Genomic DNA, 27,966 nt, shown 5'->3' with positions numbered 1-27,966 from the left:
GAGACAGAAAATAAACAGGCAAGCACATGAGGGAAAATTCCAAAAGACGTAGTCTTAGGGGAGTGGCTCTTGCATCGTTTTATCATAAAACTCCAGTAAGGGAAATAGACAAAAATCTAAGTTCATTCATAAATGCAGTTAATGAGGAAATAGCACTTTAAGTCCGTGGAAAAGAGACATACCATTTCATATAAAAAGTACAGGAATGTACTTTGGAGAAAGACAGAGGTCTCCTTTAAAATACATTGTGGCCCTGGCCGGTTTGGCTCAGCGGTTAGAGCGCTGGCCCGTGGACCAATGAGTGGAGGGTTCAATTCCGGCCAAGGGCACGTAGTTCGTCCCCGGCCCTGGTCAGGTAGTGTGGGGGCAACCAGTCGATGTGGCTCTATCACACTGACGTTTCTCTCTGTCTCTCTCTCCCTCCCTCCCTCCCTCTCACTCTAGCTTATGATAAATAGAAAAGTATCCTCGGGTGAGGAAAAAAAAATATTTAAAATACATTGTGAATGGTTCAAAGATATAGACATAAAAATCGAAAGCACAGAAGCAGAAGAAAACATGGATTTTTTTTTTTTTTATCTCAAAGTGGAGGAAAACCTCAAATCTCAGAAGCCTAAAGAAATGCTGGCAAATATAATGGCATAAAATGCAAAACTTATGTAAAAAAAAAAAAAAAAAGTTGAACAAGCTAGGAAAAAAGTATTTGCCATATGTGCCAAATGTTAATTTGCCTCATTCAAAACAGCACTCTTGCAAACCAATTAGAAAACCAGATAAAAGATACAATACAGATGGTTTTTGAAAAATTAAGCCATTCACTGTCGCACATAAAAGAAACAGAAAAGGTTAGTTTTTGTGTCTCAGGTAAACAAAAACTAAATTGTAATGTAGTGTTGAATGAAAACATATCAAACAAGCACTCCAGTATGTTAAAAGTGTCAATTGGGTTAAAAAGCGTTACTGTCTAAAGAAAAATCCACATACCTTTTGATCCAACAATTCAGCTTCTAGGAGTTTATCCTCCAGACAGAAATCACACCAAGACACACACACAGGATACTCACTGCAGCCACGGTTAGCCACAAACAGGACCGGGTCGGTGAACACTAGAAATGATGCTGAATCCGTATAATGGGACATTAAGCAGTCAATGAAAACAAAGAGGAAGACAGATGGGTGAATATGGAACCATCTCCACCCAAGAAAAAGTGAGGGACACTCACAGCAGAGTGTGCAACAATCACGCTGCGTGCACCAGGAGTTACCTCCGGAAGGAGACCTAGTGGCTTTATCCTCTTGGGAAGGAGATGCTGGCAAGGGGTAGAAGGAAGACTTCCAAGTTACAGCCTTGTAGTTTGACCTATTTTACCATATATACATTGGTAATATTTTTTATTAAAATTCATGGGGGGGAATAATGGCCATGTTTGCGTCATGAACTGCATTTTTCCCCTCTTCTAGCACCTTTTTGGCACTGACTGGTCTTCATTTGCAAGGAGAATGCTGGTTCTTACAACCTGAATTATTATTCCCGGTTCATAAAAGAACATTTGTTAAAACTAGCATCCCAGATTTCCTGGTCCCGGGCGCATCAGGCCAGTGGCCCGGGCACCACTGACGCCCTGGAGGCTTGTGTGCTCAGAGCCACGGCCCACGCGAGGGCAGCATCCCCAGGTTACCAAGCCCCTGGTCTGGGCACCCCCTTTCCTCCTGGAAGTGAGCAGTCTTTGAGAGCATCTCCCCATCCGTGATCTGCTGTCCCGTTAGAGCAGGCAGCCAAACTCTAAGCCTCTCTGACAGCCACAAACACGCAGCAGTCCATGGTACTCAAGGCGCGGACACCAATGGGCCTTTTATTAGTGAGGTATGTAATTTATTTAAAAAGAAAACCATTCCACAACAAACTGAAGTTTGGAGACTTCATTTTTCAGGTTTGTGGTAAGGATAGCTGAGGATCCCAATATCCTGTACCTGCTACGCCATCGGTTAGGAAGTCGTATGATGCACCTGAGAAGCTACTCTAAACTGGCTTTTTTAAGGAAAATCACTCGTGACTGAGTCTGTGTGTCACCCCGCTGCCCCTCCATGCACCGTCCGAGCTTGTGCTTTTCTTCTGAAGCTAATGTGCAGGGCCTTCTGCTTGGTCAGGGGCACTGCTGAGTGCAAAGCTGGATTTTGAAGAACCTACAAAATGCAAACAGTGCAGTTTGCTATGGCTTGTAATGAGGGCAAACTGTGTAATAAAAGGTCAAAGTTCAGAGCCAAAGGCAAGAGGACGAGGTATGTGTCAGAGAGGCACCCACAGCTCCTTGAAGGAGAGAATGTGCAGTTGTTTATAGAGTTGTTTCGGGCCTGGGAGGGGGCAGCTTTGCTTGGAAGCCCAGCCCACCTAAGTGGCCGTGAGCATTTCAGGATCGCTGGGGTTTGCTGCGGTGGTTCTCCTCCTTCCTAATGCCGCGACCCTTTAATACAGTTCCTCATGTGGTGATCCCCAACCATAAAATTATTTTCGTTGCTACTTCATAACTGTAATTTTGCTACTGTCATGTCTGAGGTGACCCCTGTGAAAGGGTCGTTCAACCCCCAAAGGGGTCGCGACCCCCAGGTTGAGAACCCATGGACTAAAGCAAGGGAGCAGGGACCTGTCAGATGAGCAGCCCCCGCCCCTTTGGGAGCAGCACCGGGCAGGGAGGTGATGCTGACGGGTTCGGGTCAGGAGGCCCAGGACGCAGGCCAGTGCTGCCAGGTCACTCACCACTAATTTATGCAACTGGCCACATCAGGGCCTCCAAATGACCCCACAAAGATTAGTAACAGGAATACGACTTTGCTTCTCTGTTGCCCTCCTCATCTTCCCATTTGCTCATGGCACAGACTCATTTAAAAGCAGCTGAGAGGGCAGATGTGGACCCTTATAAACACCTGTTGAAGACTCATGCTCCTGTTATCTCCAAAATCTCCAGCTATTTCCTGCTCCCCTCCCCCCATTAATACATCAAAAAGCATCGAGATTCCCACCCAAATGCCTGTCCTTTACCAGTCAAAATGGAACGTCATCAAGGCACTTTACTGGGACAGCCTGGGCAGAGGGCTCGGGATCCCCGGCCAGTGGAACCCCCCTACACAAGGAACTCACATGCCCATCCAATGCTGAGTTCAACAAAGGTCTCAAGTATCTCCACGTCTCTGCTCTTCAGTGATACAAAATTAACAAAGTGGAAGAGCTAAGTTGCTTATTTGACACTCGGGATCTCCGGGAGATACACCCACTAATCAATATAGAGCACAGAGGAATTCCTGTGTTCTGATTAAGCACGTCCAGGACAACCTGGACATGACCAGCGCTGCTCTGTGTTCAAGTTAAGCACGCACAGGACGGGAGGTGGTCTGCAGGCCGTGCGCTCTGCCCAGGGGTGTCATGCTCCGCTCCTCCATCCAGGCTCCTCCTCACTCCTGGTCAGGGACTTGGCGGAGCCCTTCACTGTGGCGACTCCGCCCACTGATCTCCAGCAGGGCCTGGGCCTCGGGGTCCACATCGAGAATGCTCTTGCCACTTTTGGCCTTGGGAAAAAGGAAAGCGGGTGCAGGGTGCTCAGTGACCAGTGGTGTGCAGCCAGGACCAGGCAGTGGTGTTCTGCTGGTCTCAAGCTTGTCAGAGTGGATGGACATCACCCTGTCACCCCGGGAAGCGGGTGGGCGCTGGCTCCCTCGCTGAGGTGCCCCACCCTTGCATGCCATTGTTGGGAGGGAGAGGTGCAGAGGGCCCAATGATCACTGATTGCAGGACTAGGAGGTACCCCGATCCTCCTCATCTTGCAGATGGGGCCACCCACCCACCCCAGTTCCCACTTTGGGCGGGCCCTGCTTCCTGGGTGGTTCATCCTGTGCATCCCCGCCACCCCCCCCAACCCCAACGGGACTGTTGTGTACTCACTGGCATCCCTCTGCCCAGCAACAACTGCGGGAAACAAATTTGGGATAAACCGTCTCTAGGTGCTTCCATCAGTGAAAGGGGCAGAGAGGAGAAAGTGCAGAAAAGCCCCCCTGCTCACCGGCTGCGGGCGGGAGGTGTCTCCCACCGCCCACACCTCCATCTTCTCAAACCGGAAGTCCTCCTGGGCCGACAGCTGGGGACTGTTGTAGGTGGTGCACGTGGGCTTGGCCTTGCTGTGTCCTCTCCCGAAGTCCACGTCGACCCACAGCCCGAAGTAGTCATGCTGCCCTCCCATGCCCTGCGGAGGGAGGGCCGTCAGCATCTCCTTGGTCGGAGTGTCCGACTCCGTGCCCGCATCAGCCTTAGGTACCAGGCTGAGACCAGGGTGGAGGAGAAGTGACTGTCATTTTCTTATTTTTAACTCTGAAATATGCAGACTGGTCCGATTTACATCTCCCATTACAAGTTACTAGAACAATCATTGAGGTGTCTGGACTGCCCCCCAGGGCCCAGAAAACCCGCAGGCAGGGAGACTCGCGCCCCACAGGCCAGGGCACTGTGCTGAGGGGTGAGTCCCTCACTCTGTCAGCTACAAGGACAGAGAACAGGCAGCAGACCGGGGAGGCAGGGGACCCAGAGGTGTTCTGCTGCCCCCTGCCATTCTGCTGGCTCATGGTGATAAGAACAGAACTGCTGTCCCACCCCCTGGCCAAGTGTCTGGGTGTCACCCCCGCCATCTCTTCTCATGTCCCTGGTGGCCTGGAACTACTTTTAAGCAAGAAAACGCAGTCACTTCTCAGAGCTGCTGCCCTCCCTCGGCCTGATCATTGGCGATTCCTGGAGACCTCCTGGGTGCTCTCCTGAGGCCAGAGCCCTCGTCCCTGTGTCACCAAACTGCCCTTGCTGGGATGCGTGGGGGTCTTCAGGTGGCCCAATGGGAGGCACACAGCAAGCCTAGGAAGGAGCATGGGGGTGCTCTCCATCCTGACAAGGGGGACCCACCTTCCTGGACTCTGGCTTTGCAAGCTCAGGTCTAGAATTTTCCCAAAGGAGCTTTTTGTTAAGAAGCAGAGAAAAAAAGCCCTGGCTGGTTTGGCTCAGCAGTTAGAGCGTCAGCCCGTGGACCAATGAGTCATGGGTTCAATTCCGGTCAAGGGCACGTACTTCTGTTGCGGTTCATCCCCGGCTCTGGTCAGGTCGTGTGACACGGAGGCAACCAATCAATGTGACTATCACATCGATGTTTCTGTTTCTCTCTCTCTCCCTCCTTCCCATTCCGTCTGATGAAAAATAGAAAAATATCCTTGGGTGAGGAATAAAAAAACAAAAAAGAAGCAGAGAAAAAAATTGGCTGGAATGCTGGCAGGAGACACATTTCTCACCCACACTTAGCCAGCTCTTGGGTGCTGGACTGATGTGTATACATGGCGCTTGTCCCAGCCCCTCACCTCGGCCTGCCCCCTCGCCCACCCCAGACCCTCTGCGTGCCCTTGGCTTTCACCCTCATCCTCCTCTTCCTGTAGCTGAGTTTCCAGGCTGGAGCTCAGAGCAGACAGGAGGTGCAGTCACCCAACTGGAGCCCCCCACACTGCTTTGTGAGTTGCTGTTGACAATTCCCTATGGGTCCATGGAGCCCAACCCTGGGCATGCTCATCCCCCAGTTAAACGCCAGGGCAGCAGGGTTTCGTGACAGGTCTGACACTGACCCCATTTCCAGCCACGAAGGCCACAGACCAACCATCTGATTACCAGGAAAACTGGACCAATCCACCATTTGCACACAAACCCCCAAAACAGCCCAACAGAGGTGTTCCTTCCACAAGAGAACTTCTGTCCTAGTGGTCACTCGTCACGGCCCTGAAACCGGGCAGAATGAATGGAACATGGCACGCCTGTGTGACCGAATGACCCAGGCCCCGGAGGTGTCAGCCTGGGCGGGTCAGGGCTGTCCACCGGGAATGGACACCACTAAGGGGGGACGTCCCTGGCCCTTCTCCAGTCCTCACCAGTCCATTCGGGATGGTCTGCTGCCCCTGATTCAGGTACATGTAGTGGTCGTTGTAGCCGGTGCAGGTGTACACGGCCATGCTGGGGGAGATGGAGAACAGGAAGCATCTGTTGTCCCCTGAAAGTGACCAGAGCACAAATAAGCAGGATCACCCGTCTGAGCCGGACACGGAGACAAGCAGGGATTGCAAACTGCTCAGGAGGCAAAGGGGTGAAGACCACCCCCCAGGTCTTCAGATGTGCCCTGAGCTCACACCGCTGAGGGCTCAGCCGTCCCAGACCCTGCAGCCGACCGGCCTTACGGCTGCCCAGGGCCCCGGAGGATGAGCCGAGGGATCGAGGGTGAGAACGACAATGTGGCATCTGCCTGCTGGGGACACCTTTAGTGATGGGAACTCTGTCCTCTGTTCATCACACAAATGCATCCAAGTCAGAAAAGGTGGTGTCCTTGTAACTTAGGAGCAAGGAGGCAGGTGATCACCCCTGGTCCTGACTTGGTGTTGGCACAGCTGCCCCCAGGGAAGGAAGGGGACTGTCAGTGAAAGGTGACCATGGGCATGCGGCACTGAAAGCAAGTACCCATCAGAACTGGGGGAGAACAGCACCCGAGGTCTCAGAGCGCCCTCCCTGACCTGATGCCCTCATTCCAGAAGCACTTTCAGCACCAGAGAGAGGGATGGAGCCCACGCCTTGTCCCCAGGGAGCTCCAGGCTCAGGGGCAGCCGAACCAGAGCTGCCCCCACACTTGTGAGAACTTGGCCCGAAGGCCTGTCCCTCCGCAGTGGCAGCCTGATGTCAAAACAAGCCACACAGGCCAACGCAAGGTCCAGTTCACAGTACTCTGGGGTCAGGCAATTCGTGAGGCAGGAAGGAGGGTCTGGGAAAGTCCGTGGGAGCACAGGCGTGGGGGACAGACACAAAGGGGGACTCGAGCCCAGGGGCCTCAAGGAGCAGGAAGGGCAGGACAGGCCGAGCTGGACGAGCTGCGCTGACGCCTCAATCCGGACAGATCCCCGGGGGTGTGGTCAGGGTGCTGAGTGCTCTGGAGGCTGGGCTTCGGGAAGGACACCCCGAGATGGAGATGGCTGGGGGAGAGCCACTCCAGGAGTCCCCCCCTCCCCGTAGGGACAAGAAGTGGGGAATAAGCAGGGCCCCTTTACTGTACTGAAGGGTTTGTGAGCACCGGGGTGGGGGAAAGAAGGGAGAGGAGCCTGGAGCAGTCACCTGGAGCCAGACGACAGCAGACTTGACTCTAGGCAAAGACTCAGGCTTCAGTCCATGGGCTTGGGGGGCCCCTGCAGGCTGGGGGCAGTTTTAGAAGTGATGAACTACCTGTTCCCACCCTGCTGCCCCCGTGCTGGGCACGGCATCCCTCTGCTTTGCAATCCTAAGCAAGGTGACGGGGCCACAGAGCAGAGACCCGTCAGCGGCAATGGGCCCACTCTAATCCATCAGGGAGGCCACGTGGGGAAGATTCCTGCTCGGACATGGTGGTAAGGAGCCATGGAACCAGAATTACCTGCAAGAGTCACGCCAGCAGTGAGGCCCCCGCTAACTCTCAGGATGACGGTGCTTGACACCCACCCACTTGACGATTTATAAGCTGCTTTCCCACAGCACCACTGCCCAGAACCGAAACCCACAGAAATCAAGCACCTTGCCCAGGACCAGAGCAGGGCTCATGAGGCTGTGCCCAGTCCAAAGCCGCCAGCCCTTCAACCGCACCCCAGGACGCAGAGCACGGGCCCTTCAACTGCACCCCAGGACGCAGAGCCACGGGCCCTTCAACCGCACCCCAGGACACAGAGCACGGGCCCTTCAACCGCACCCCAGGACGCAGAGCACGGGCCCTTCAACCGCACCCCAGGACGCAGAGCACGGGCCCTTCAACCGCACCCCAGGACGCAGAGCACGGGCCCTTCAACTGCACCCCAGGACGCAGAGCCACGGGCCCTTCAACCGCACCCCAGGACACAGAGCACGGGCCCTTCAACCGCACCCCAGGACGCAGAGCACGGGCCCTTCAACCGCACCCAGGACGCAGAGCACGGGCCCTTCAACCGCACCCCAGGACGCAGAGCACGGGCCCTTCAACCGCACCCCAGGACGCAGAGCCACGGGCCCTTCAACCGCACCCCAGGACGCAGAGCCACGGGCCCTTCAACCGCACCCCAGGACGCAGAGCCACGGGCCCTTCAACCGCACCCCAGGACGCAGAGCCACGGGCCCTTCAACCGCACCCCAGGACGCAGAGCACGGGCCCTTCAACCGCACCCCAGGAGGCAGAGCCACGGGCCCTTCAACCGCACCCCAGGACGCAGAGCACGGGCCCTTCAACCGCACCCCAGGAGGCAGAGCCACGGGCCCTTCAACCGCACCCCAGGACGCAGAGCACGGGCCCTTCAACCGCACCCAAGGACGCAGAGCCACGGGCCCTTCAACCGCACCCCAGGAGGCAGAGCCACGGGCCCTTCAACCGCACCCCAGGACGCAGAGCACGGGCCCTTCAACCGCACCCCAGGACGCAGAGCCACGGGCCCTTCAACCGCACCCCAGGAGGCAGAGCCACGGGCCCTTCAACTGCACCCCAGGACGCAGAGCACGGGCCCTTCAACCGCACCCCAGGACGCAGAGCCACGGGCCCTTCAACCACACCCCAGGACGCAGAGCACGGGCCCTTCAACCGCACCCCAGGAGGCAGAGCCACGGGCCCTTCAACCGCACCCCAGGAGACAGAGCCACGGGCCCTTCAACCGCACCCCAGGACACAGAGCCAAGGGCCCTTCAACCGCACCCCAGGAGGCAGAGCACGGGCCCTTCAACCGCACCCCAGGAGACAGAGCCACGGGCCCTTCAACTGCACCCCAGGACACAGAGCCAAGGGCCCTTCAACCACACCCCAGGAGATAGCACCCCAGAACGCAGAGCCACGGGCCCTTCAACTGCACCCCAGAACGCAGAGCCAAGGGCCCTTCAACTGCACCCCAGGAGATAGAGCCACGAGCCTTTCACCTGCACCCCAGGACACAGAGCCAAGGGCCCTTCAACCGCACCCCAGGAGACAGAGCCACGGGCCCTTCAACCGCATCCCAGGACACAGAGCCACGGGCCCTTCAACCACATCCCAGGACACAGAGCCACGGGCCCTTCAACCACATCCCAGGACACAGAGCCACGGGCCCTTCAACCGCATCCCAGGACACAGAGCCACGGGCCTTTCAACTGCACCCCAGGACGCAGAGCCACGGGCCCTTCAACCGCACCCCAGGAGACAGAGCCACGGGCCCTTCAACCGCACCCCAGGAGACAGAGCCACGGGCCCTTCAACCACATCCCAGGACACAGAGCCACGGGCCCTTCAACCGCATCCCAGGACACAGAGCCACGGGCCTTTCAACTGCACCCCAGGACACAGAGCCACGGGCCCTTCAACCGCACCCCAGGAGACAGAGCCACGGGCCCTTCAACCGCACCCCAGGAGACAGAGCCACAGGCCCTTCAACCGCACCCCAGGAGACAGAGCCACGGGCCCTTCAACCACATCCCAGGACACAGAGCCACGGGCCCTTCAACCGCACCCCAGGGGACAGAGCCACGGACCCTTCAACCGCACCCCAAGAGACAGAGCCACGGGCCCTTCAACCACATCCCAGGACACAGAGCCACGGGCCCTTCAACCACACCCCAGGACACAGAGCCACGGGCCTTTCAACCACACCCCAGGAGACAGAGCCACGGGCCTTTCAATTTCCCCCAGGACACAGAGCAAAAGTGAAGTGACCCTTGTGGCCCTCACGTCATTTAGAAGTGGTGGTTTCTAAGACAAAAGGACGAAATGCCCTGAATGTGACCGAGTCTGGGGCAAGGCTGCCCTCTGCTGGAATTCCAGCCTCACATTTCAGAACAGAAGGAGCTCAAGCCGGAGAACTCGGTAATGCGTTTTCCCACCATTCTTCAGGAAGATTAATTCTGCTTGTCAATAAAACATTAGACCCAGCAGCACCAACCTGGAGTTAATATTAAAGGAGCTGGAAGAAGCCAACATTTTATCTCTAAAAACAATTCTCAGGGTTTTGTCCATATCCTAAAGCACAGCCTCCAACCACACAGAGCAACTCCTCATTCCCGCAGCCTCGCAATGGGGCGGGGGCGGGAGGAGGATGCGCCACTCCCTGCGACACTGTGACAGGGTGAGGCGGGTGTGAAGAAGGGGCTGCTGCAGGGAGCCCCTTTCGTCCCAGAAAGGCCTGAACCCAAGGTGGGCCCTCGGCGAACTTCTGGGAACTTGGATTTCGGGGGGGGGGGGCAGGTGTCCCACCACTCGCAGGACTGATCAGAGTGGCCCCCTGTGCCTAACCCATCTGTACAAACAGAGTGATCGGTGCTGAGCACCTGCTTCACTCCTGGGAGTCTGGGATGCGGCTACATGCTGGCAGAGGGTGCTCACATGACCGGCCCCCAATAAAACCCCAGGCGCTGGGTCCCTACAGAGCTTCCCTGGTGGACAGCACCCCACATGTGCTGTCACCGCCTGTTGCTGGGGGTGGGGTTCAGCACATCCTGTGTGACTCCCCCGGGGGGCTCTGGGAGCTGGTGCCTGGCTCCCCCAGACTTCCCCCCACGCTGTTCCCTGGGCGGATCTTGCTCTGTAACTTCTCACGGTAACAAACCGTGGCTGTGAGCACAGCCACAGACTGAGTCCACAGAGCCGCTAGTGACTCACTGATGTGTGGCGGTCTTGGGGACCCTCGACACAGTGGGGAACAGCTGGTAGCAGCACCTGGACTGAAGATCCAGAACATTCTAAAACCGAGAGAAAATAAAATCCTAGAAATAACAGGATCTCTGGGATCGAGGTACCCAGCCCTGATCTCATGATTCCTTCCACGTATCCCGGGCAAAGGGCCACCCACCACTACTGAAACCTCCGCAGTAATGGCAACCCTGCACCTGGACACGGAGCTCTGCCTGGCGGGGGAAAGATGGGACCGGCTCCAGAGGAGTGCTGTCCGCCTGAGGACCACAGGGTCTCGGCCCTCGCGTGGTTGGGAGGGCTTCCTGGAGGAGGTGACTCGGGGCTGAGAGTCCCAACAAGAAGCGGGCTGTGCAAACAGGTGGAGAGGGAGGAAGCAGCATGAGAGGAGAGGGCGCGTGGCCTGTTCTGGAAAGCGCAGGAAGTTCGGCGGGGCTGGGCGCAGACTGCAAGAGGTCCTGAGAGTGGAGATCAAAGTGCACCACCCTGACGGCAGTGGGAGTCCCTTAAAGGGTTTCCAGGAGAAGAGCTGAACAGGGCCAGTGAAGGCAGCTGCACAACGCTGCTGAGAGTGAGATGGCGGGGGCGGGGTGGGGGGCAGACGCAGGCAGAATGGATGGGAGCTGATGGCCCTCTAGTTCGGATGTGCAGTCTCTGTCCAAGAGGCCTCTCTCCCCCTCTTCCGCGTCCCAGGTCCCTGGATCCTCCCTTCCGCTGACACAGCCAGGGAGGGTGTTAACCTTGCCCCTCCCTGGGAGGGACCCTGCCCAGAATTCATTTAGCCCATGAGAGTGAGTGCTGTCTCTGATCCACTAGAAAAGCCCCCCACTTTGCAGCCGCTGGCTTGATGAGCCCCACTGAGAACAGACTCAGGCACGGGCCACGCACCAGGGCCACGCAGTGACACCAAACCCTAGGGGAGCAGTTCTACCCGAGTATGCCCAGCAGATGAGCGTTTTCAAAATGGTCCTTTAAAAGTGTTTATCAGCCTTAGCTGGTTTGGCTCAGTGATTAGAGCATCAGCCCGCAAGCCAAAGAGTCCCCGATTCGATTCTGGTCAAGGGCACATACCTTGGTTGCTGTTCATCCAGGGTCTTATGGGAGGTAACCTGTTGATGTGTCCCTCTCACATCAATGTTTCTCTCTTCTCTCTCTCTCCCTCCCTCCCTCCCTCCCTCCCACTCTGTCGGAAGATAAATAGAAAAATGTCCTCGGCTAAGGATTTTAAAAAGGTTTTGTTGTGTTTTTTTTTAATGCTTATCAGAGCATTTTTCTTTCAGGAAGGGGAATAACTTACTTAGAGCCATTCATTTGCTGCATTCGAGATCCCACAAAGATCTTCCAAATGCCAGCAAACTCACAAAGCCAGAAACCATGGCAGAAGCAGCAAAGCAGACACACAAGGGGGGTCTAGGAAAGGAAGACGGTCCCAAGAGAGAACACGTCCCCTCTGAAAGAATCAGCATCTCCCGCTCCCTGACGAGGCATCCACAGCCCAGCCTCTCCCATGACCTGGGCCTGGCACCATTTAATAAACCTAAATCCCAGGTGAAGATACTGGTCCTGCTTATCTGACCCTGTTGTCAGAATCAAAAAAAAGTAGGTGAATAGACCACCAACTTACACCATACACAAGAATAAACTCAAAATGGATAAAAGACTTAAATGTGATTCGTGAATCCATAAAAATCCTAGAAGAAAATGTAGGCAACAAAATTTCAGACATCACATGCATTAGAATTTTCACTGATACAATGCCTAAGGCAAGAGAAATAAAGGAAAAAATGAACACATGGAACTATATCAAACTAAAAAGCTTCTGCACAGCAAAAAAAACAAAAAAACAAAAAAACAAAAAAAACAAGCATCAGAATGGAAAGAGAACCCACTATATGGAGAGCCTAATTGCCAACAATGCATCAGATAAGGGGTTAATTTCCAAAATATACACAGTACTCATACAACTCAACAAAAGAAAGACAAGAACCCAATTAAAAAATGGGCAAAGGAACTAAATAGACACCTCTCCAAACAGGACATACAAATGGCTAAGAGACATATGAAAAAATGCTCAACATCACTAATCATCAGAGAGATGCCAATTAAAACAAGAGGTATCACCTCACACCTGTCAGAATGGCCGCCATCAACAAATCATCAAACAACAAGTGTTGGCGAGGGTGTGGAGAAAAAGGGACTCTAGTATACTGCGGGTGGGAATGCAGACTGTGCAGCCACTATGGAAAACAATATGATGTTTCCTCAAAAAATTAAAAATGGAACTGCCATTTGACCCAGTGATCCCACTTCTAGGAATATACCTAAGAACCCTGAAACACCAATCAGAAGTACCCCCATGTTCATAGCAGCACTATTTACAATAGCTAAGATCTGGAAACAGCCTAAGTGTCCATCAGTAGATGAGTGGATAAAAAAGCCGTGGTACATATACACAGTGGAGTACTATGCAGGTGTAAGAAAGATCTCTTATCCTTTGAGACGACATGGAGGGACCTGGAGACTATTATCCTAAGCGAAACAAGCCAATCAGAGAAAGACAAACATCACATGATTTCACTTATTTGTGGAATATAATGAGCAAAACAAGCTGATGAACAAAATAAACCCAGAGACATAGAAGTAGGGTGCAGATTGACAAACCTCCGAAGAGGAGGATGAGGGGAGGGAAGAGATAAAGCACAGAACTTATATGCATGTACGCATGACCACGGACATAGACAACAATGCTGGGGAAGGGAAGGGGAGGGAGACGGGATCAGGAAGAGGATGTCAACGAGGGGAAAAAGGAGAAACATCTGTAAAAAAATAAATTAATAAAAAGAAAGAAATCGGTGAAGTGTTTACCCACCATAAAGCAGCATCATGTTTCTCTTTCCTGCAGACACAACCCGGCAAACACTTGGAGGAGAAGATGAAAGATGTGCTCGCATCCTGACACTCACATCCTGTCACTGCTCGGGGGCCTCCACTCCTAACGAGCACCGTGCTACCACTGGGGTTTTGTGGCCACATCTTACCTTGAAACTGAGGCTTGATTTCCCAGGAGCAGGAGGCAAACCCACCGAACACGTGGCCGTCATGGTCTTCCAGGAGCAGCACGCAGGGCCCTCGGCGAGGGATGCGCCCACAGAGCTGGGAGAAGCTGTGCCCGTGGAGCTCGGACGAGAAGAGCAGATGCCAGCAGGGCTGCTGCTCCCGAGGCAGGTGGGAATTGATATAGATGACTGACAGGATGTCCAGGACGCTGTCAAACTCCTGCCCCTGGTCAACTCGACGCTCGGGGACCAGCGTGGCTAGATCGAGGGATAAGTGCAGGAAAAAGCCTCTGTGGATGACCACGCTCAGGAATGTGGCCACGAGGTGGGCCCTGAACACCCAGTCCTCGATCACAGCTTGGTCACACTCACAGTCCAGCTGCTGAGGCCCCAGCACCTTCTTGCCGTCTGGGGAAGAGGAGAACAGTATCAGTGGGTGATTACATCTCCTTACATCTCCTTATGTCTACTCCCTAAACCTGCGCTGGCCAACATGGGAGCCACGTGTGGCTGCTGAGCACTCGACACGTGACTCCTCTGAATTGAGAGGTGCAGTGAGTGTGAAATACGCACCTGATTTCAAAAACTGGGTATGGAAAATGGAATGGAAAATAGTTCAATCATTCTTTGATTGGCTGATTGCCGATGTTAAATTATATTTTGTTTTATCCTCACCCGAGGACACTCTTCCATTTTTTGTTCAGATAAAGTGGGAAGGTGAGAGAGGAAGACAGAGAGAGAAACATTGACGTGAAAGGGACACATCGAGTGGCTGCCTCCTGCACGACCCAACCAGGGCCTGGGACAAACCGCAACCGAGGTATGTGCCCTTAGCAGAAACCGAACCCAGGTCTCTCTGGACCACAGGCCAATGCTCTAACCGCTGAGCCAAACTGGCCAGGGCTAAATTATATTTTGGACATATTAAAGTCAATTTCACTTGATTATTATTATTTTTATATTATCATTATTATTTGAAATTCTCACCCCAGGATATGCTTAGTGATTTTAGAGAGAGGAGAAGGGAGGGAAGGAGGGGAGAGACAGAGAAAGAGAGAAAGAAATATAGATGTGAGAGAGGAACATCAGTTGGTTGCCTGCCATATACATCCAGACTGGGGCTCGAACCTGCAACCTTTCGGTGCATGGGAGGATTCTCCAACCCCTGAGCCACACTGGCCAGGGCTCTTTTTACTATTTTAATGTGGCTACTAGAATATTTAACACGTGTCTTGCTTTGGTGCTTGAATTTTATCTGTTGGACAGTATGAATCTAAACAATTCAACATCAACCTTCCGCTTTCTCTCCACTCCAAGCTGCACTGCAGAGGCCTGGGAGAGACAGCCATACCCTCAGCCGGGGCCCGGCCCCAAGGCTGTCAGCAAGTGTTCCTGAGAGCACTGCACCAAAGCACTCGCCCAGGGCTCCCGGCCTGCAGTCATCTGGAGAAGATTCAGAAGTGCATTGTTCTCCAGCCAAGTCAGGGTAATGGTTCATACCTTACCGGGCACGACCTCTAGTTTATCAGGAAGAACAGGTTTCATTAACTAAAAAGTGTGCTTAGTTGTTTCGAAGCAGCATCTATAATCCTGTTTTCTATCTCTCACCTACTAAGAATGGAGGTGATATGGTGCTGCTGTAAGAAGACAAACTACTGGGGTGTGTGTGTGTGTGTGTGTGTGTGTGTGTGCGTGCGTGTGTGTAATGTTACTACTCTTTCCAAGTTCAAAATGCCTCACTTACATGAATTTTAAAACTGTACTTAAAAATCCAGCTTTATAATAAAACAGTATTACTTTTATAAAACAATCTCTGTAACTCAAAAAATTAAAAATTGAACTTCCATTTGACCCAGTGATCTCACTTCTAGGAATATACCCTAAGAAGCCTGAAACACCAGTCAGAAAGAATATATGTACCCCGTGTTCGTAGCAGCACTATTTACAATAGCTAAGATCTGGAAACAACCCAAGTGCCCATCAGTAGACGAATGGATAAAAAAGCTGTGGTACATATACACAATGGAGTACTATGCAGCTGTAAGAAAGAAAGATCTCTTATCCTTTGAGACGACATGGAGGGACCTGGAAAGTATTATCCTAAGCGAAACAAGTCAAAGACAAGTATCATATGATCTCACTTATTTGTGGAATATAATGAACATAACAGTCTGAGGAATGGGGTAGTCCCAGAGACGTGGAAGTGGGGTACAGATTGACAATCCCCAGAAGAGGAGGTGGTGGGGGAGAGATAAACCACAGAACTTATATGCATGACCAATGGACATGGACAACAAAGCTGGGGACAGGCTAGGGAGGGAGGGGGAGGAGGGAATTTGTGGGGGGGGGGGAGAAACATCTGTAACAAAAATAAAATAAAACAATCTCTGTTACTTTGCAGAGAGATTTCCCCACAGGTATTTTTAAATGCCAAGTAAATTTAAACATATACTGTTTCTCACTCAATAATAACAAAATTCACATTTTTCTCAAGTGTACATGAAATATTCTCCAGAATAGAATGTAAGATCATAAAACATGACTTGATAAATATGAAAAGATTGAAATCATGTAACATATGTTCTTCAACCACAAAATAATAAAATTATAAGTCAGTAACAGAAGGCAATTTGGGAAATACCCAAACATGTAGAAATTAAATGACACCTGTAAATGACCAATAGGTCAGAGTAGAAATCATAAGGGAAGTTGGAAGTTAAAAAATACTGAGAATGAATAAAAACAAAAGCACAGCATACCAAAACTTATGAGATGCAACTAAAGCAGTGTTTAGAGGGAACTATATAGCCATAAATGCCTATGTTGAAAAAAGAAGAAATCTCAAATCAGTAATCTAATTTTCTAGCTTAAGAAACTAAAAGGACAACCAAACTAAACCTAAAGGAAGCAGAAGGAAGAAAATAAAAGACTCAGGTGAAAATGAATGAAATAGAGATTAGACAAACAAAAGAGAAAATCCACAAAACCAAAATTGGCTCTTTGAAGATATCGACAAAAAATAGACAAACCTTTCGCTGGACTGACCAAGGGGGGAAAAAGAGAGAGAGAGAGAGAGAGAGAGAGAGAAGCCTCAAATGCCTGAAATCAGAAATGAATGTGGGAACATCACTACTGACCTCGCAGAATAAGGAATACAAGGAAATACTACGAACAGTTATATGCCAGCCAATTAGACAATCTAAACAGTCTTTCCAAGGTGAAAGGCTCACGCTTTCTGATTCCGGAACTCGACTGCAAGGCTACAACACTGAGACAGTGTGGGACCACTCCACGCCGCCAAGGTCTCGGGGCACTTGCCTGCAAGCTTCATCTCGGAGAGCAGTTGGGCGGCCAGAACCTGCACCCTGGACGGGGCGCCTGGAGCTTTCTTCGGACTCCAGCCTCTCAGCTCCTGTCTGTGGGTTAGCACGTGCACTACAGAGCCAACGAGATCCTCTGTGAACTGGAAGATTACAATTTTACCATTAATATCATGTCTACCATGACCAGTGACCTGCATCCTAGCAACAAGAGGAAGGGTGTTTTATCTCTTTAATGCCAACCACGATGGCCACAGTGTGGGAAAAGATCGTGTAACTTAGGTAGTTATGCACTTTTCCAATGATCCCCTTGGCTGGTCGGTTTGGCCAAGGCCTTTGTCCAGGAGTTCTGACTTCGACCAGTTACGGGATCTAGGGTTCCCCAAAGGTGGACAGCTCTGTGATGCTTCCACTAGCTGCCTGGTCACCCTGAGCCCCTACAGGAGACTACGCAGGACGGCTGCAGTGGTCCCCAGAGCCTCTCTACCTTTTGGATTTCTCTTGCTTTCACAGGACCATCTGTGGCAGAAATCATTTTCAGGATCATGAGACTCTTATCTTTGGAGTTCCCTTTCAGCAGGTGCGACATCGACACTGTGAACTGCTCCTGGGTGACACTCTCGCTGGGCCCCTTTGCCTGTCCTGTCAGGTCAATCCTCCGCATGCCATCATACAGTCTGGTGACCATCTCGGGGGGAAGGGCTTCCCCAGTGTGGCTCTATCAAGGACAAGAAGGAGAAAAGGTTAGACAGGGTACAGGTTAGACGTGGTAACAAGTGAACCAAGACCAAACACAGCCATGCCACGATGCTTCTACCCGCATGCAGCCTTCCTAAATCCCCACAGGTACCATCTCTCCCCCACCTACGGGCATCACATCCCTCAAAGGCCAACACACATAACGTGTCTTGGCTTGTGGCCCATCTTGGCCATCAGATTCTTCTACAATCTGTTCCCGTATCTCCAAACTTTCCAGTTTCCTCAGGAGGGTCTTGTCATTCCTGCATCTGGCCATCACCTGCTGTTCACTCTGCTGAGGACATCTCCTTCACCCAACGCTGAGAGCTGCCATTCATATCTAAACTTACTAACATATGGTGCCATGTCTATTTGGTCTCTATATTAGGGACTTCCAAATATGTTAGCTAGCTTTCACTTCTTACCTAAGTTCTTTGTGCAGTTTTAATTCATTTTTATTTAAATTTAAAATCTAGCCCTGGCTGGTTTGGCTCAGTGGTTAGAGTGTCAGCCTGAGGACCAAAGGGTCTCAGGTGCGATTCCTGATCAAGGGCCTGTGCATGGGTTGCATTTGGATCCCTGGCCCCGGTCGGGGTGAGCTGAGTTCGGGAGGCAAACAATCGATGAGTTTCTCTCACATCGATGTTTCTCTCTCTCTTTCCCTCTCTTCCTTCCACTCTCTTTAAAAGTCAATGGAAAAATATCCTCGGGTGAGGATTAACAAAACAAAATTAAAACCTAATTCTTAACTAATGTCCTGCCAATAACATTCTGTAAATATTGCTTTCCTTTTGACCAACATCAGATCAGATTTGATCCCAAGTGTGCAGCTATCTGCTCGGAACTAGACGTTAACGGATGTCTTGCCTTTAGCGCCTTCAGAGAAAAGGATCTGGGGGAGGTGTTCGAGCTGCTCTTCGATGACAGGGCATCGAACAATCTGTCCACCTCGTCCTGCTCCGCAGGGAGAAACTGCGAACAGACGCGCTGCCCCAGGTGGCTCCTGCCGTTCCCCATCTCTCCTTACGTCTGGAAGGAGGCTCTGCGGAGGAAAGGGTACCAAGTAAGAGAGAAAAAGCAAAATGGCATAGTCAGAGAAAACAAAGGCTGATGATTATAGGATCAAGTTAATAAATACGGACCTGGTTGCAAAAAGACTGAAACACATCAGAGCTATGTAATGTCATTTCAATGTGGTGGAACTTAATAGTCAATAGAAGTAAGTGTGAAAGCCCAGTCCTGATTGCTGTGACCTCCAAAAACATGCGGAAATCAAATAGATTTCTCGATTTGAAAACACAGTTCCCAAGTTAATGTAGCTAAGAGGTAGAAAAATCAGTATTGTAATCTAAATAATTATTTTTGTTTATTTTTTTTTAATTATTCCTCATCCGAGAATATTTTTCCATTAATTTTAAGATAGAGTGAAAGGGAAGTGGGGGGGGGGGGACATCAATGTGAGAGAGACACATTGATTACCTCCCGATCTCACTCTGACAGGACCAGGGATCAAATCTGCAACCCAGGTACGTGCCCTTGACCGGAAATCAAACCCAAGACTTCAGTCCACCGGCTGATGCTCTAACCACTGAGCAAATCCGGCCTAGGCAAATATGCATTTTTAAAAACCTGAGTTGAAAAAAATCTGTTGCCTGAATGATCACATGTATCTGAATAAAAGCAACACCTTGAAAATATCATGAAGCAAGGGACATGCTGTTGGACAAGTTCTCTGTGGTCGTGGCTCTGCCTCCTACCAGCTGTGCAGCCTTGGGCCAGCTACGGAAAGTCTGTGTCTCAATTTCCACATTTCTAAATAATCACAGCCCTGCCTCAGAGATCACTGTGATCATGAAATTATCCTTCCTGGCCCGTGTGGCTCAGTGGTTGAGCATTTACCCATGCACCAAGAGGTTGCCACTTCAGTTCCCAGTCAGGGCACATGCCCAGGTTGCTGGCTCAATCCCCAGTGGGGGGAAGGGGGCATGAACAGGCGGCTGATCAATGTCTCTCTCATCGATGTTTCTCTCTCTCTCCCTCCCCCTTCCTCTCTAAAAATCAATAAAAACATTTTAAAAATAGTTATCCGGCCAATGAGCTTAGGAGTGTTTGTAGAGACTAGTGCCCCAAAGCAGGTGACCTCTGGTGACCTTTGGTGACCTTTGCTCATTGTCACAGAACCTCATTACAGAAAGGGATCAAACCCCAACAGATCCATGGATTCAAAGAGAAAAGCACAGATGAAAAAAATCTCTTAAGGGGCAAGTGATGTGACTTCTTCATTCTCATCCTGACTTAATTTGGAAACTCACACCAGGGAAATTGCTGGAGACACAAGCACTCCATAAACTAAGTCAGCGCAAGTGGCAACCACTCCCACCAGGACACTGAGGGAGGGACGGGCCACCTCAGAGGGGGGTATAACAGACCACCAGGTCCTGGCTGTTCAAGACCTCAAGGGGAAATGGGGCATGGTTGGGATCTTTTCCTTTTTATTGTGGTGAGAATCATCTAACATAAAATTCACCCTTTTAAAGGACACTACTTACTACAATTAGTACATTCCCTATATTGTGTAAACCACCTCTATCTATTCTAAAACATTTCGATCACACCCCAAAGAAGCTTGTAACCATTGCTAGTCATTCCCCATTCCCCCTCCCCCAGCCCTGGCAGCCGCTAATGTTCTGTCCCCATGGGACCTGTCTACACTGGACTTTTCATGTAAATGGAATCATAGATATGTGGTCTTTTGTGACTGGCTTCTTCCACTCAGCAGAATGTTTTCAAGGTTCATCCATGTTATAGCATGTGTCAGCACTTCATTCCTTTTCATGGCTGAGTAATATTCCAGTGTGTGCCGAAACCACATTTGGTTGATCCATTCATCTGCTGATGGACATTTAGGCTGTTTCTACCTTTTGGACATTGTACACATGTGTTCACAGTAGCACTGTTCACATGTACTTGTTTGAGACCCTGCTTTCAAATTTTGGGGGTACAGACCTCAGAGTGGAATTGCTGGGTCTTATGGTAATCTGATGTTTAACTCTTGAAGAACCACCAAACTGTTTTCCATTTTCAGTTCCCAGCAGCAAAGCACACATGTTCCGGTTTCGCTGTATCCACTCCAACTTTCTTATTTTTTCCGTTATTTTTTATCACTGCCGTCGTGGCGGGGGGCCCATCCGCCCTGAGCAGGACAGCTCCAGCAGAGGGCTCCTGGGAGAGGGACTGTAGCACACTCACTAAGCAGGCTGGAAACGAGGCCTTAACAACCCAGTTTAGGGCTGTCACTCACGGGCCATCTGATCTAAATGCTTCCACTCCTCAAGTTTCTCAGCAGCATAAGAGCCAAGAAGGAAGCCTCGAGGCCTGGGCTCAAGGTCCAGCCTGCAGGAGGCTTTCCTCATCTCTCACACACAGAGGTCAGCACCAGCTGGCCCCTAGTCCCCTCCAGGGGCACAATTCAAGCAGCTGCGCCAAGACAGACCAATCTCTGCCATCAATTCTTCTGAGAGCCCCAAGAAACAACCCGATCGTTCAGGACTGAATTGGAGATGAGGCACCATCACTTGATTTTTAAATACCAATTCCAGCGGAGAGTCAGAAAGAGAGCAAAGCAAAGGGAGAAGGAGGACATGAACATTATTGATTCTGCGGTTTATTTCCTGTGTCCTGTGCGCTGTATGCATTATGAAACATCCTAAGGCAAAGCTCGGGAGAAATCACAGTAGAAAATATGTCCATGTCTGCCCTGGCTGGTTTGGCTCAGCAGTAGAGTGTCGGCCCGCGGACCAAAGAATCCCGGGTTCGATTCCGGCCAAGGGCACATACCTCGGTTGCAGTTCATCCCTGGCCCAGGTTGGGGTCGCGCGGGAGGCAACCAATCACTGTGTCTCTCTCACATCGATGTTTCTCTCTCTTCTTCCCTCTCTCCCTCCTCCTCTATCTAAAGATAAATGGAAAAATATCCTTGGATGAGGATTAAAAAAAACAAACAAGAAAATATGTCCATGCCCACTAGCTAAAGACGAGCAAGAAGGTGCATTTCCAAGTGGCTGCAGTGAGTAAGTGTGGGGGTCTCGGCAAGGGCTTGGGATGGCATCGGGGCTGCCTTCTTGGAAGGCTCAAAGAAAGGAGGGTTCAGCCTGGATTGGGTGCAAGTCAGCGACTGGGTGTCTCCATCATTTTTAACGAAGATGCGGGAAGAACAGAAAGGGGCTGGAGTCATTAGGACAGACACTGCCCTGCTCCTGTTTACCAGCAAAGGGGGTGGGGCTACTCGGGAGCTTGCACAGTGATCATCTCTTTGCACAGCGATGCCCTGCTTTTGCTTTGTTTGGTCACAGCGTTCCATGTCTCACTGGTACGCCATGGCAACTTCCGTCAAAAGTATTTTTTTGATTCAGACTCACTACCGCACACACACATACCACCCCCACTCTACAACCGGGGAAATTCAATTCACCCAAAATCTGTGTCAATGTATCAGTCACCAGAAAATTTGTCATACAACTCCCCCCGCACCCTGTCTTGTTATTCTGCGGAAATCCCGAAAATGGTAAACGTATGAAAACGCAGGCTGATGGAGTCAATTCATTCTTAGAGAGGGTCTTCATACCAAAGGTCCTGCTGTTTCACCTCCTCTAGAAAACCTGAAGGTGTGCGTGACACGAGAAGGCCCGTGACGTACCTAAACGCTGGAAGAGCCGACGATCCTCCCGGCACCTGGGAAGGGAAGGTTTTTGAGACGTTAGCCGGCTTCACCTCCAAGTTCAACTCTCGAGGCTGAGCCCACCGCGGGCAGGCTCCCGAGGCCAGCCTCGCAGATGTGTGGTCCACTCAGAGCACCGGTTCTTTCCTGCCCCTTGTTGGGCTCAGAGCCCCCCCCCCCCCAGTCCACCTTGCACATCTCACCACCATTCTCAACTTTCAGGTTCCGAGACCACCCAGCATGTGTGACTTTCCTAGAACTGACTGTTGCCTTCACTGAAATGGAGACAGGCCCATCCTTGCTTATTCTGCTTGGCCCCCACCCCCACCCCCAGGTTCATGCCTAACCAGTTGGCTAGAATGTGAAAGTCACAAAAGAGACTCTGCCCCATAGCCACCTAGTGACCCAGCCATCTCCCACCTCCTTGTGGGTGCCCATGTGTAAATCCCAGGAGGCTGGTCCGGCCCAGGTCCCGAGAAGGCCCAAAACCCCACGTTCAGCTCCCACAGCACTCAGCAGCCCCTAAGATCAGTGCCGCTCTCTCTACCATTCACGACGGGCCGGCTCCAATGGGCCTCAGCCCTGTACCCCACAGCCCACCAGGCCTAGACCATGGCCGGGGCTAGCATATATAAGGAAGCCATTCGTCCCAGCCCGAAGAACAACACAAACCCAGAAGCCACCAGGGAGAGCCCACAGCAAGGACGGGATCGCCTTATGGTGCCACCTCTGACTTCTCCTTAACAGAGGAGGACTTCGAAATGCTGCACCTCAGATTCCCAGAATCCTGAGCAAGCTTCCTCCCTGTTCAAAAACAAGGAGTTGCTCACCCTCTGTCCTGACTGGAGCTAACAGGCCACCGACATTAAACGCCATGCCCCAGACGTTTCCACCTGCCCCATGATTGAGGAATCGGTCTACCGAGGGGTTGTGCCACTAAAGGGCCACAGGTCCCAGCTCCTGCAGGACACTTCCTGATGTCAACCAATGCATCTATTTCTTCAATAGTTAGCTCAGCATCTCCTGGGCTAGGCCCACCAGAGAGCAGGTGACAGAGAGGCCTGGGCCTGCAGGACCAGCCTACTTAACAGGGAGAGACAGACCAGTGGGGGAGGGTCAGTGGGGATCGGGGCAAGAAGAACACACAAGTCAAGACATGTTCTGGCTGTGCCTTCGGGCACCCACAGGTGATTCACCTGGGAAGTGGCGACTGCACACAAAGGTGTGGGGTGAACATCAAGATCAGTGAAGTGAGGTCTGGTGTAGGGAAGGTACCAGAAGGGGCTACAGAGCAAGGTGGTGCTTGTCTGCCCCTCACTTCCGGCCCACCCCACCTCCTCCTCTGTCCCACTAGAAATAGGTTCCTCCACTGTTGTCTGAAAACAAATCAGTAGAGAGCAGCCCGGCCAGACTTGCCCAGTAGCCAAACACCGAAAAAAGAACAGGCTGGGCGAGCAAGCAGCCAAGGCAGGGCAGAAATGCACAGGAGGTGCAGACCATCAGCACGGGGGTGGGCACAGGGCAGCGCCAGGAGGGCACCAGGATAGCCCAGAGGCAACACCAGTTTTTCTAGTAGGAGAGAGAAGGGTGTGTAGCAGCCTCCAGTAGGAGCTTCAGGCCCCTGGGAGGAGGGGCAGCCTCTGACAACATGCCCCTACCCCCGCCCCATTCTTAGTCTGCAGGGCACAGGTGAAGGGACACATCTCAAAACAGCCCAGGGACGCCCTGGCCGGTTTGGCTCAGCGGTTAGAGCGTCGGCCTGCGGTCCACAGAGACCCGGGTTCGGTTCCCGCTAAGGGCACGTACTTCGGTTGCAGTTTGTCCCCGGCCCTGGTTGGTTACGCGGGTGGCAGCCACTCAATGTGTCCCTTTCGCATCGATGTTTCTCTCTCTCTCTCTTCCTCTCTCTCCCTCCCACTCTATCTGTACAAAAAATAGGAAAATGTCCTCGGGTGAGGATAAAAAAAAAAAAACAAAACAGCCCAGGGACAACCCCACCTCCTTTTATTTATTTTTTAAAATATTTTTATTAATTTTTTCTTAAGAGAGAGAGGAAGGGAAAGGGAGAGAGAAACGTCAATGTGAGAGTGAAACAGATCAGCTGCTCCTGCACACCCCCCACCAGGGATCGAGCCCGCAACCTAAGCATGTGCCCTGCTTAGAGAATCAACTGGCAACCTTTCGGTGGTGCACAGGATGACACCCAACCAACCGAGCCACGCTGGCCAGGGGCCCACCTCCTTTTAAAGAGCTTCTGCAAGGCCAAATGAAGTAATGGCAATGGTACAAAGTGTTCCCCAGTTCATGCATCCTAGCCTCGATTGCTGTAACCATGCCAGGAATCCTTTAATCAGTTCTGGAAAGGACCTGAAGGTCTTCGATGCATCCTTCTCCCCCAAATGCAAGTCCCTGGGCTTTCTTTCAGTCCCCAGCAATGGCTTTCTCACGGAATTGTCCCAGGTGCACCTCACCAAGCGGGACAGACTTTTTCCTGGCAAGTTGTACATACAACCACCCTCCACTGGCCTGAGTCTCCTGTGGGTTGCCTGTATCAAGTTCTCTTTCAGGAGGACACACCTCAACATTACTCTAAGATTCTCACACCAGTAGTTCTCAACTGGGGACAGTTGTGTCCTCCAGGGGACATTTGGCAATGATTTTTTTTATTGTCTCAGCTGTGGGGGGGGGGTCGCTGCTGGCCTCTGGTGGGTAGAAACCAAGGGTACTGCTAAATATCCTACAATGCACAGGGGCCCTCCCCCACAAAAAATCACCTGGCCCCAAATGTCAGTAGGGCAGAGGGTGAGAAACTCTGGCTTCCAAGGATGCGGGGCCATGGGGCAGAGTGGGAGAGTCCACACTGAACTGCCCCGAGTCATATTTAAAACACTCGCCTCGCCCTGGCCGGTTTGGCTCAGCGGTTACAGTGTCGGCCCGCGGACCAGAGAAATCCGGGTTTGGTTCCCACTGGGGGCGCGTGCCTCGGTTGCAGTTTGGCCTCGGTTGGGGTCGTGTGGGTGGCAACCACTCAATGTGTGTCTCTCACATCGATGTTTCTCTCTCTCTCTCTCCCTCCCTCCCACTCTATCTGATGATAAATGCAAAAAAAAAAAGAAAGAAAAAGAAAACACTCTCCTCTCAGCACAGGGGCCCCAGCTCTGAAGCAATGGTTTAAGCAAAGATGGGCAGATCTGAGTTCCACTTCTGACACGTGTTGGTTCTATGACTGGGGGGCAAGTTACCAGGCCTTTCTGGATCTTAGTGAAATGGAGGAAGTGCCACCAACCCTGTAATGAGGTGAAAAGGATTAAATGAGGTAACATAGGGCATTTAATTCCGATTTCTGGAGCCAGAGACAAACAGATGAGCCCACAACAAGGAAAGGTTGAGTTCTTGCCTTGGAACAAGAGAACAGCCCAGCTTGGAAAGAACCAACTCCTGCTGGGGAGGGAGCCAGGAGCCCTTTATGCCCGAAAGGCATCCTAGGACAGCTCCAGTCAACCCCTTCTCGGAGCCTCTCCAACTGGCTCCTGGCTGGGGATGCTCTCCACTCTAACCCCCAACCTCTAAGGGGCCACTGTCCTGAGAGAGGTGACCTGACCTCAGGAGCCCCTTTCTGGGGAGAATCCAACCGCCTCATCTGGACAGAAGCATTTCAAGCCCTGTTTATGTCCCAGAACCAGCAGCCCTTCTACAAAAGGTCAACTTGAGCCTGAGCCAGCCTTCAGGCAGCAGTGTCCCTGCTGCCGGCAGGAAGGAAGGTGACCTGTCCTGCCCATGGCTGGCTTCCTCCCTCCAGAGAACCCCTGACTCATCTGCCAAGGGGTCAGCCTAGTGGGCGCTTCCTTTTTCTCCCCCCTCTTCCCTGAATGTAGTGATCAGACTCAACTAACCTGGGGAAAAGCTAGTAGGTTGTGATCAGAATACAAGAAGAAAGGTCCCTCCTGGCCCCTCCCCACACAGACATTCTACCACAACCCCCGTGACTCCTCCTCCTCCTGCAGATGCTCCTGGCCCCGCCTTCCAGACAGCTGGCCTCGACCCCGGGGATGGAACCTCCTGGGACTCTCTTATCTCCAGCACACGAAAGGCTGAAGGTGCGGGGCGATTTTGTGCTCTAACCACACGGAAAGACTCTCCATCCCGCCAGCTGTACCCCCAGCGCCCCAACCTTCCCCCACCTAGGGGCCGGAGGAATGGGCAGCCAAGGAGGAGTAGGGCCCGTAAGACTCCTTTGCTCCCAGGACCAGGGCCATTGCCCCTCGTCCCTACCCCTGCCTCCAGGCCACTGGGCCATCGCCTCAAGCCCCTGCTCGGCTCACCTCTGTCCTCCGTCATCACCGAACTGGACTCGCCTTCCGGTAAAGCAGTCTGGCAGTCAGGCAGACGGAGGATTTTGCCCCGTAGCTGCCAGACGCGTTGCCAGGCGACAGCGCTGACGGACGTCTACCTGCAGCAATTGCAGAAGTGAAGGCTGAGGGGGCGGAGTCCTATAGGGGAGCCAGCCAATGGCAATTTAGTTTCTGAGGGGTGGGCGGGTCTGGCGGGTAAGGGCCGGGCCATGGACTGGGCGGGGCTGGGAATGTAGGTGGGACCAGCGGCAGCTGCAGGCAGGAAGCTTTGGATGGGAAGGAGGTGGGGCAGCTGGAGTAGGACCTGGGAAAGGGGCTGAAGACAGGGAAAAGCTGGTGATTCAGGGGAGAAGCCCACCTGGGGAGGGATCAGGTGTCTGGACTGCAGTAGAGAACAGTCACTGGTCTGTGGGAGAAGCAGGAGTATGGCTGGATGGGGTGTGGCCGAGAAGGGGGTGCGGCCGGGAAGGGGTGTAGTTAGAGGTGTAGCTAGGAATGAGGGTGTCAGCTGAGAAACAGGCTGCGTGTGGGGGTTGAAGATAACCCGGAAGAGGAGAGTGGGCCCACGTGGAGACATAGCTAGAGAAAAGAGAGGCAGGTAGCCCAGCTGTGGGACCCTGCACTGCTTAGGCCCCCCTAACTCTCCTCTGACACCCCTCACTCCACACCACTGGTTCTTGGCCAGGACTCCCCTCCTGCCTTGAAGAAACTAGAGCCTCCTAACCAGAGATTGGGCTCCTGCCTCTCTCCGCAGCCCACCCCTGACCTTCCCTGGTGACCAAGTCCTGCTTGCATTCTCTCCTGTCAGTCCTTCCCAGTAGCCTGTAAATGTGCTCAAGTCCAGTCTTGCTAAGTAAACTTGCCTTGACCCCCATGCCCTTCTCCAGCTAGTACCTACCCTGCCTTCATTGCAAAATGTCTTAAAACTGTTGTCTCCATTTCATCACCTCTGTTCAGTCCCCAAACCACTGAAACCTGGCCCCAGGGAACCTGTCACTAAATCCAAAGGGCCCTTTCAGCCCTGATACGCAGTGGCTCCCAGTTATCATTCTGCCTCCCTATTAAAGCTCTCCTTCCCGGGCCTCTGGG

The 27,966-nt window shown here is 52.2% G+C and overlaps 1 protein-coding gene across 3 annotated transcripts; it reads right to left on the bottom strand.

The window, feature by feature from the left end:
* Window positions 1-1,461: 1,461 nt before the first annotated feature.
* Window positions 1,462-26,952, bottom strand: MEAK7 (MTOR associated protein, eak-7 homolog). 3 transcript variants are annotated; one of them, XM_036275519.1, is made up of 10 exons: window positions 26,848-26,952; window positions 22,433-22,539; window positions 18,676-18,850; window positions 17,558-17,788; window positions 17,069-17,213; window positions 13,733-14,158; window positions 5,941-6,059; window positions 4,053-4,232; window positions 3,935-3,958; window positions 1,462-3,561 (listed from the first exon to the last, which is right to left on the bottom strand). In XM_036275519.1, the coding sequence occupies exons 3-10, from the start codon at window positions 18,823-18,825 to the stop codon at window positions 3,448-3,450; spliced, it is 1,389 nt and encodes a 462-aa protein (XP_036131412.1). In that variant the 5' UTR covers window positions 18,826-18,850; window positions 22,433-22,539; window positions 26,848-26,952; the 3' UTR covers window positions 1,462-3,447. The 3 variants fall into 3 exon arrangements, with proteins under 3 accessions (XP_036131412.1, XP_036131411.1, XP_036131413.1); XM_036275518.1 differs by having other exon boundaries at window positions 22,505-22,539; XM_036275520.1 differs by lacking the exon at window positions 3,935-3,958 and having other exon boundaries at window positions 1,463-3,561; window positions 22,505-22,539.
* Window positions 26,953-27,966: the final 1,014 nt, after the last annotated feature.

This window comes from Molossus molossus, unplaced genomic scaffold, assembly GCF_014108415.1.
Source record: "Molossus molossus isolate mMolMol1 unplaced genomic scaffold, mMolMol1.p scaffold_m16_p_21, whole genome shotgun sequence".
NCBI classification, from domain to species: domain Eukaryota; kingdom Metazoa; phylum Chordata; class Mammalia; order Chiroptera; family Molossidae; genus Molossus; species Molossus molossus.
The sequence above is the reverse complement of the archived record's forward strand: the minus strand, read 5'-3'. Positions and strand labels throughout refer to the sequence as shown.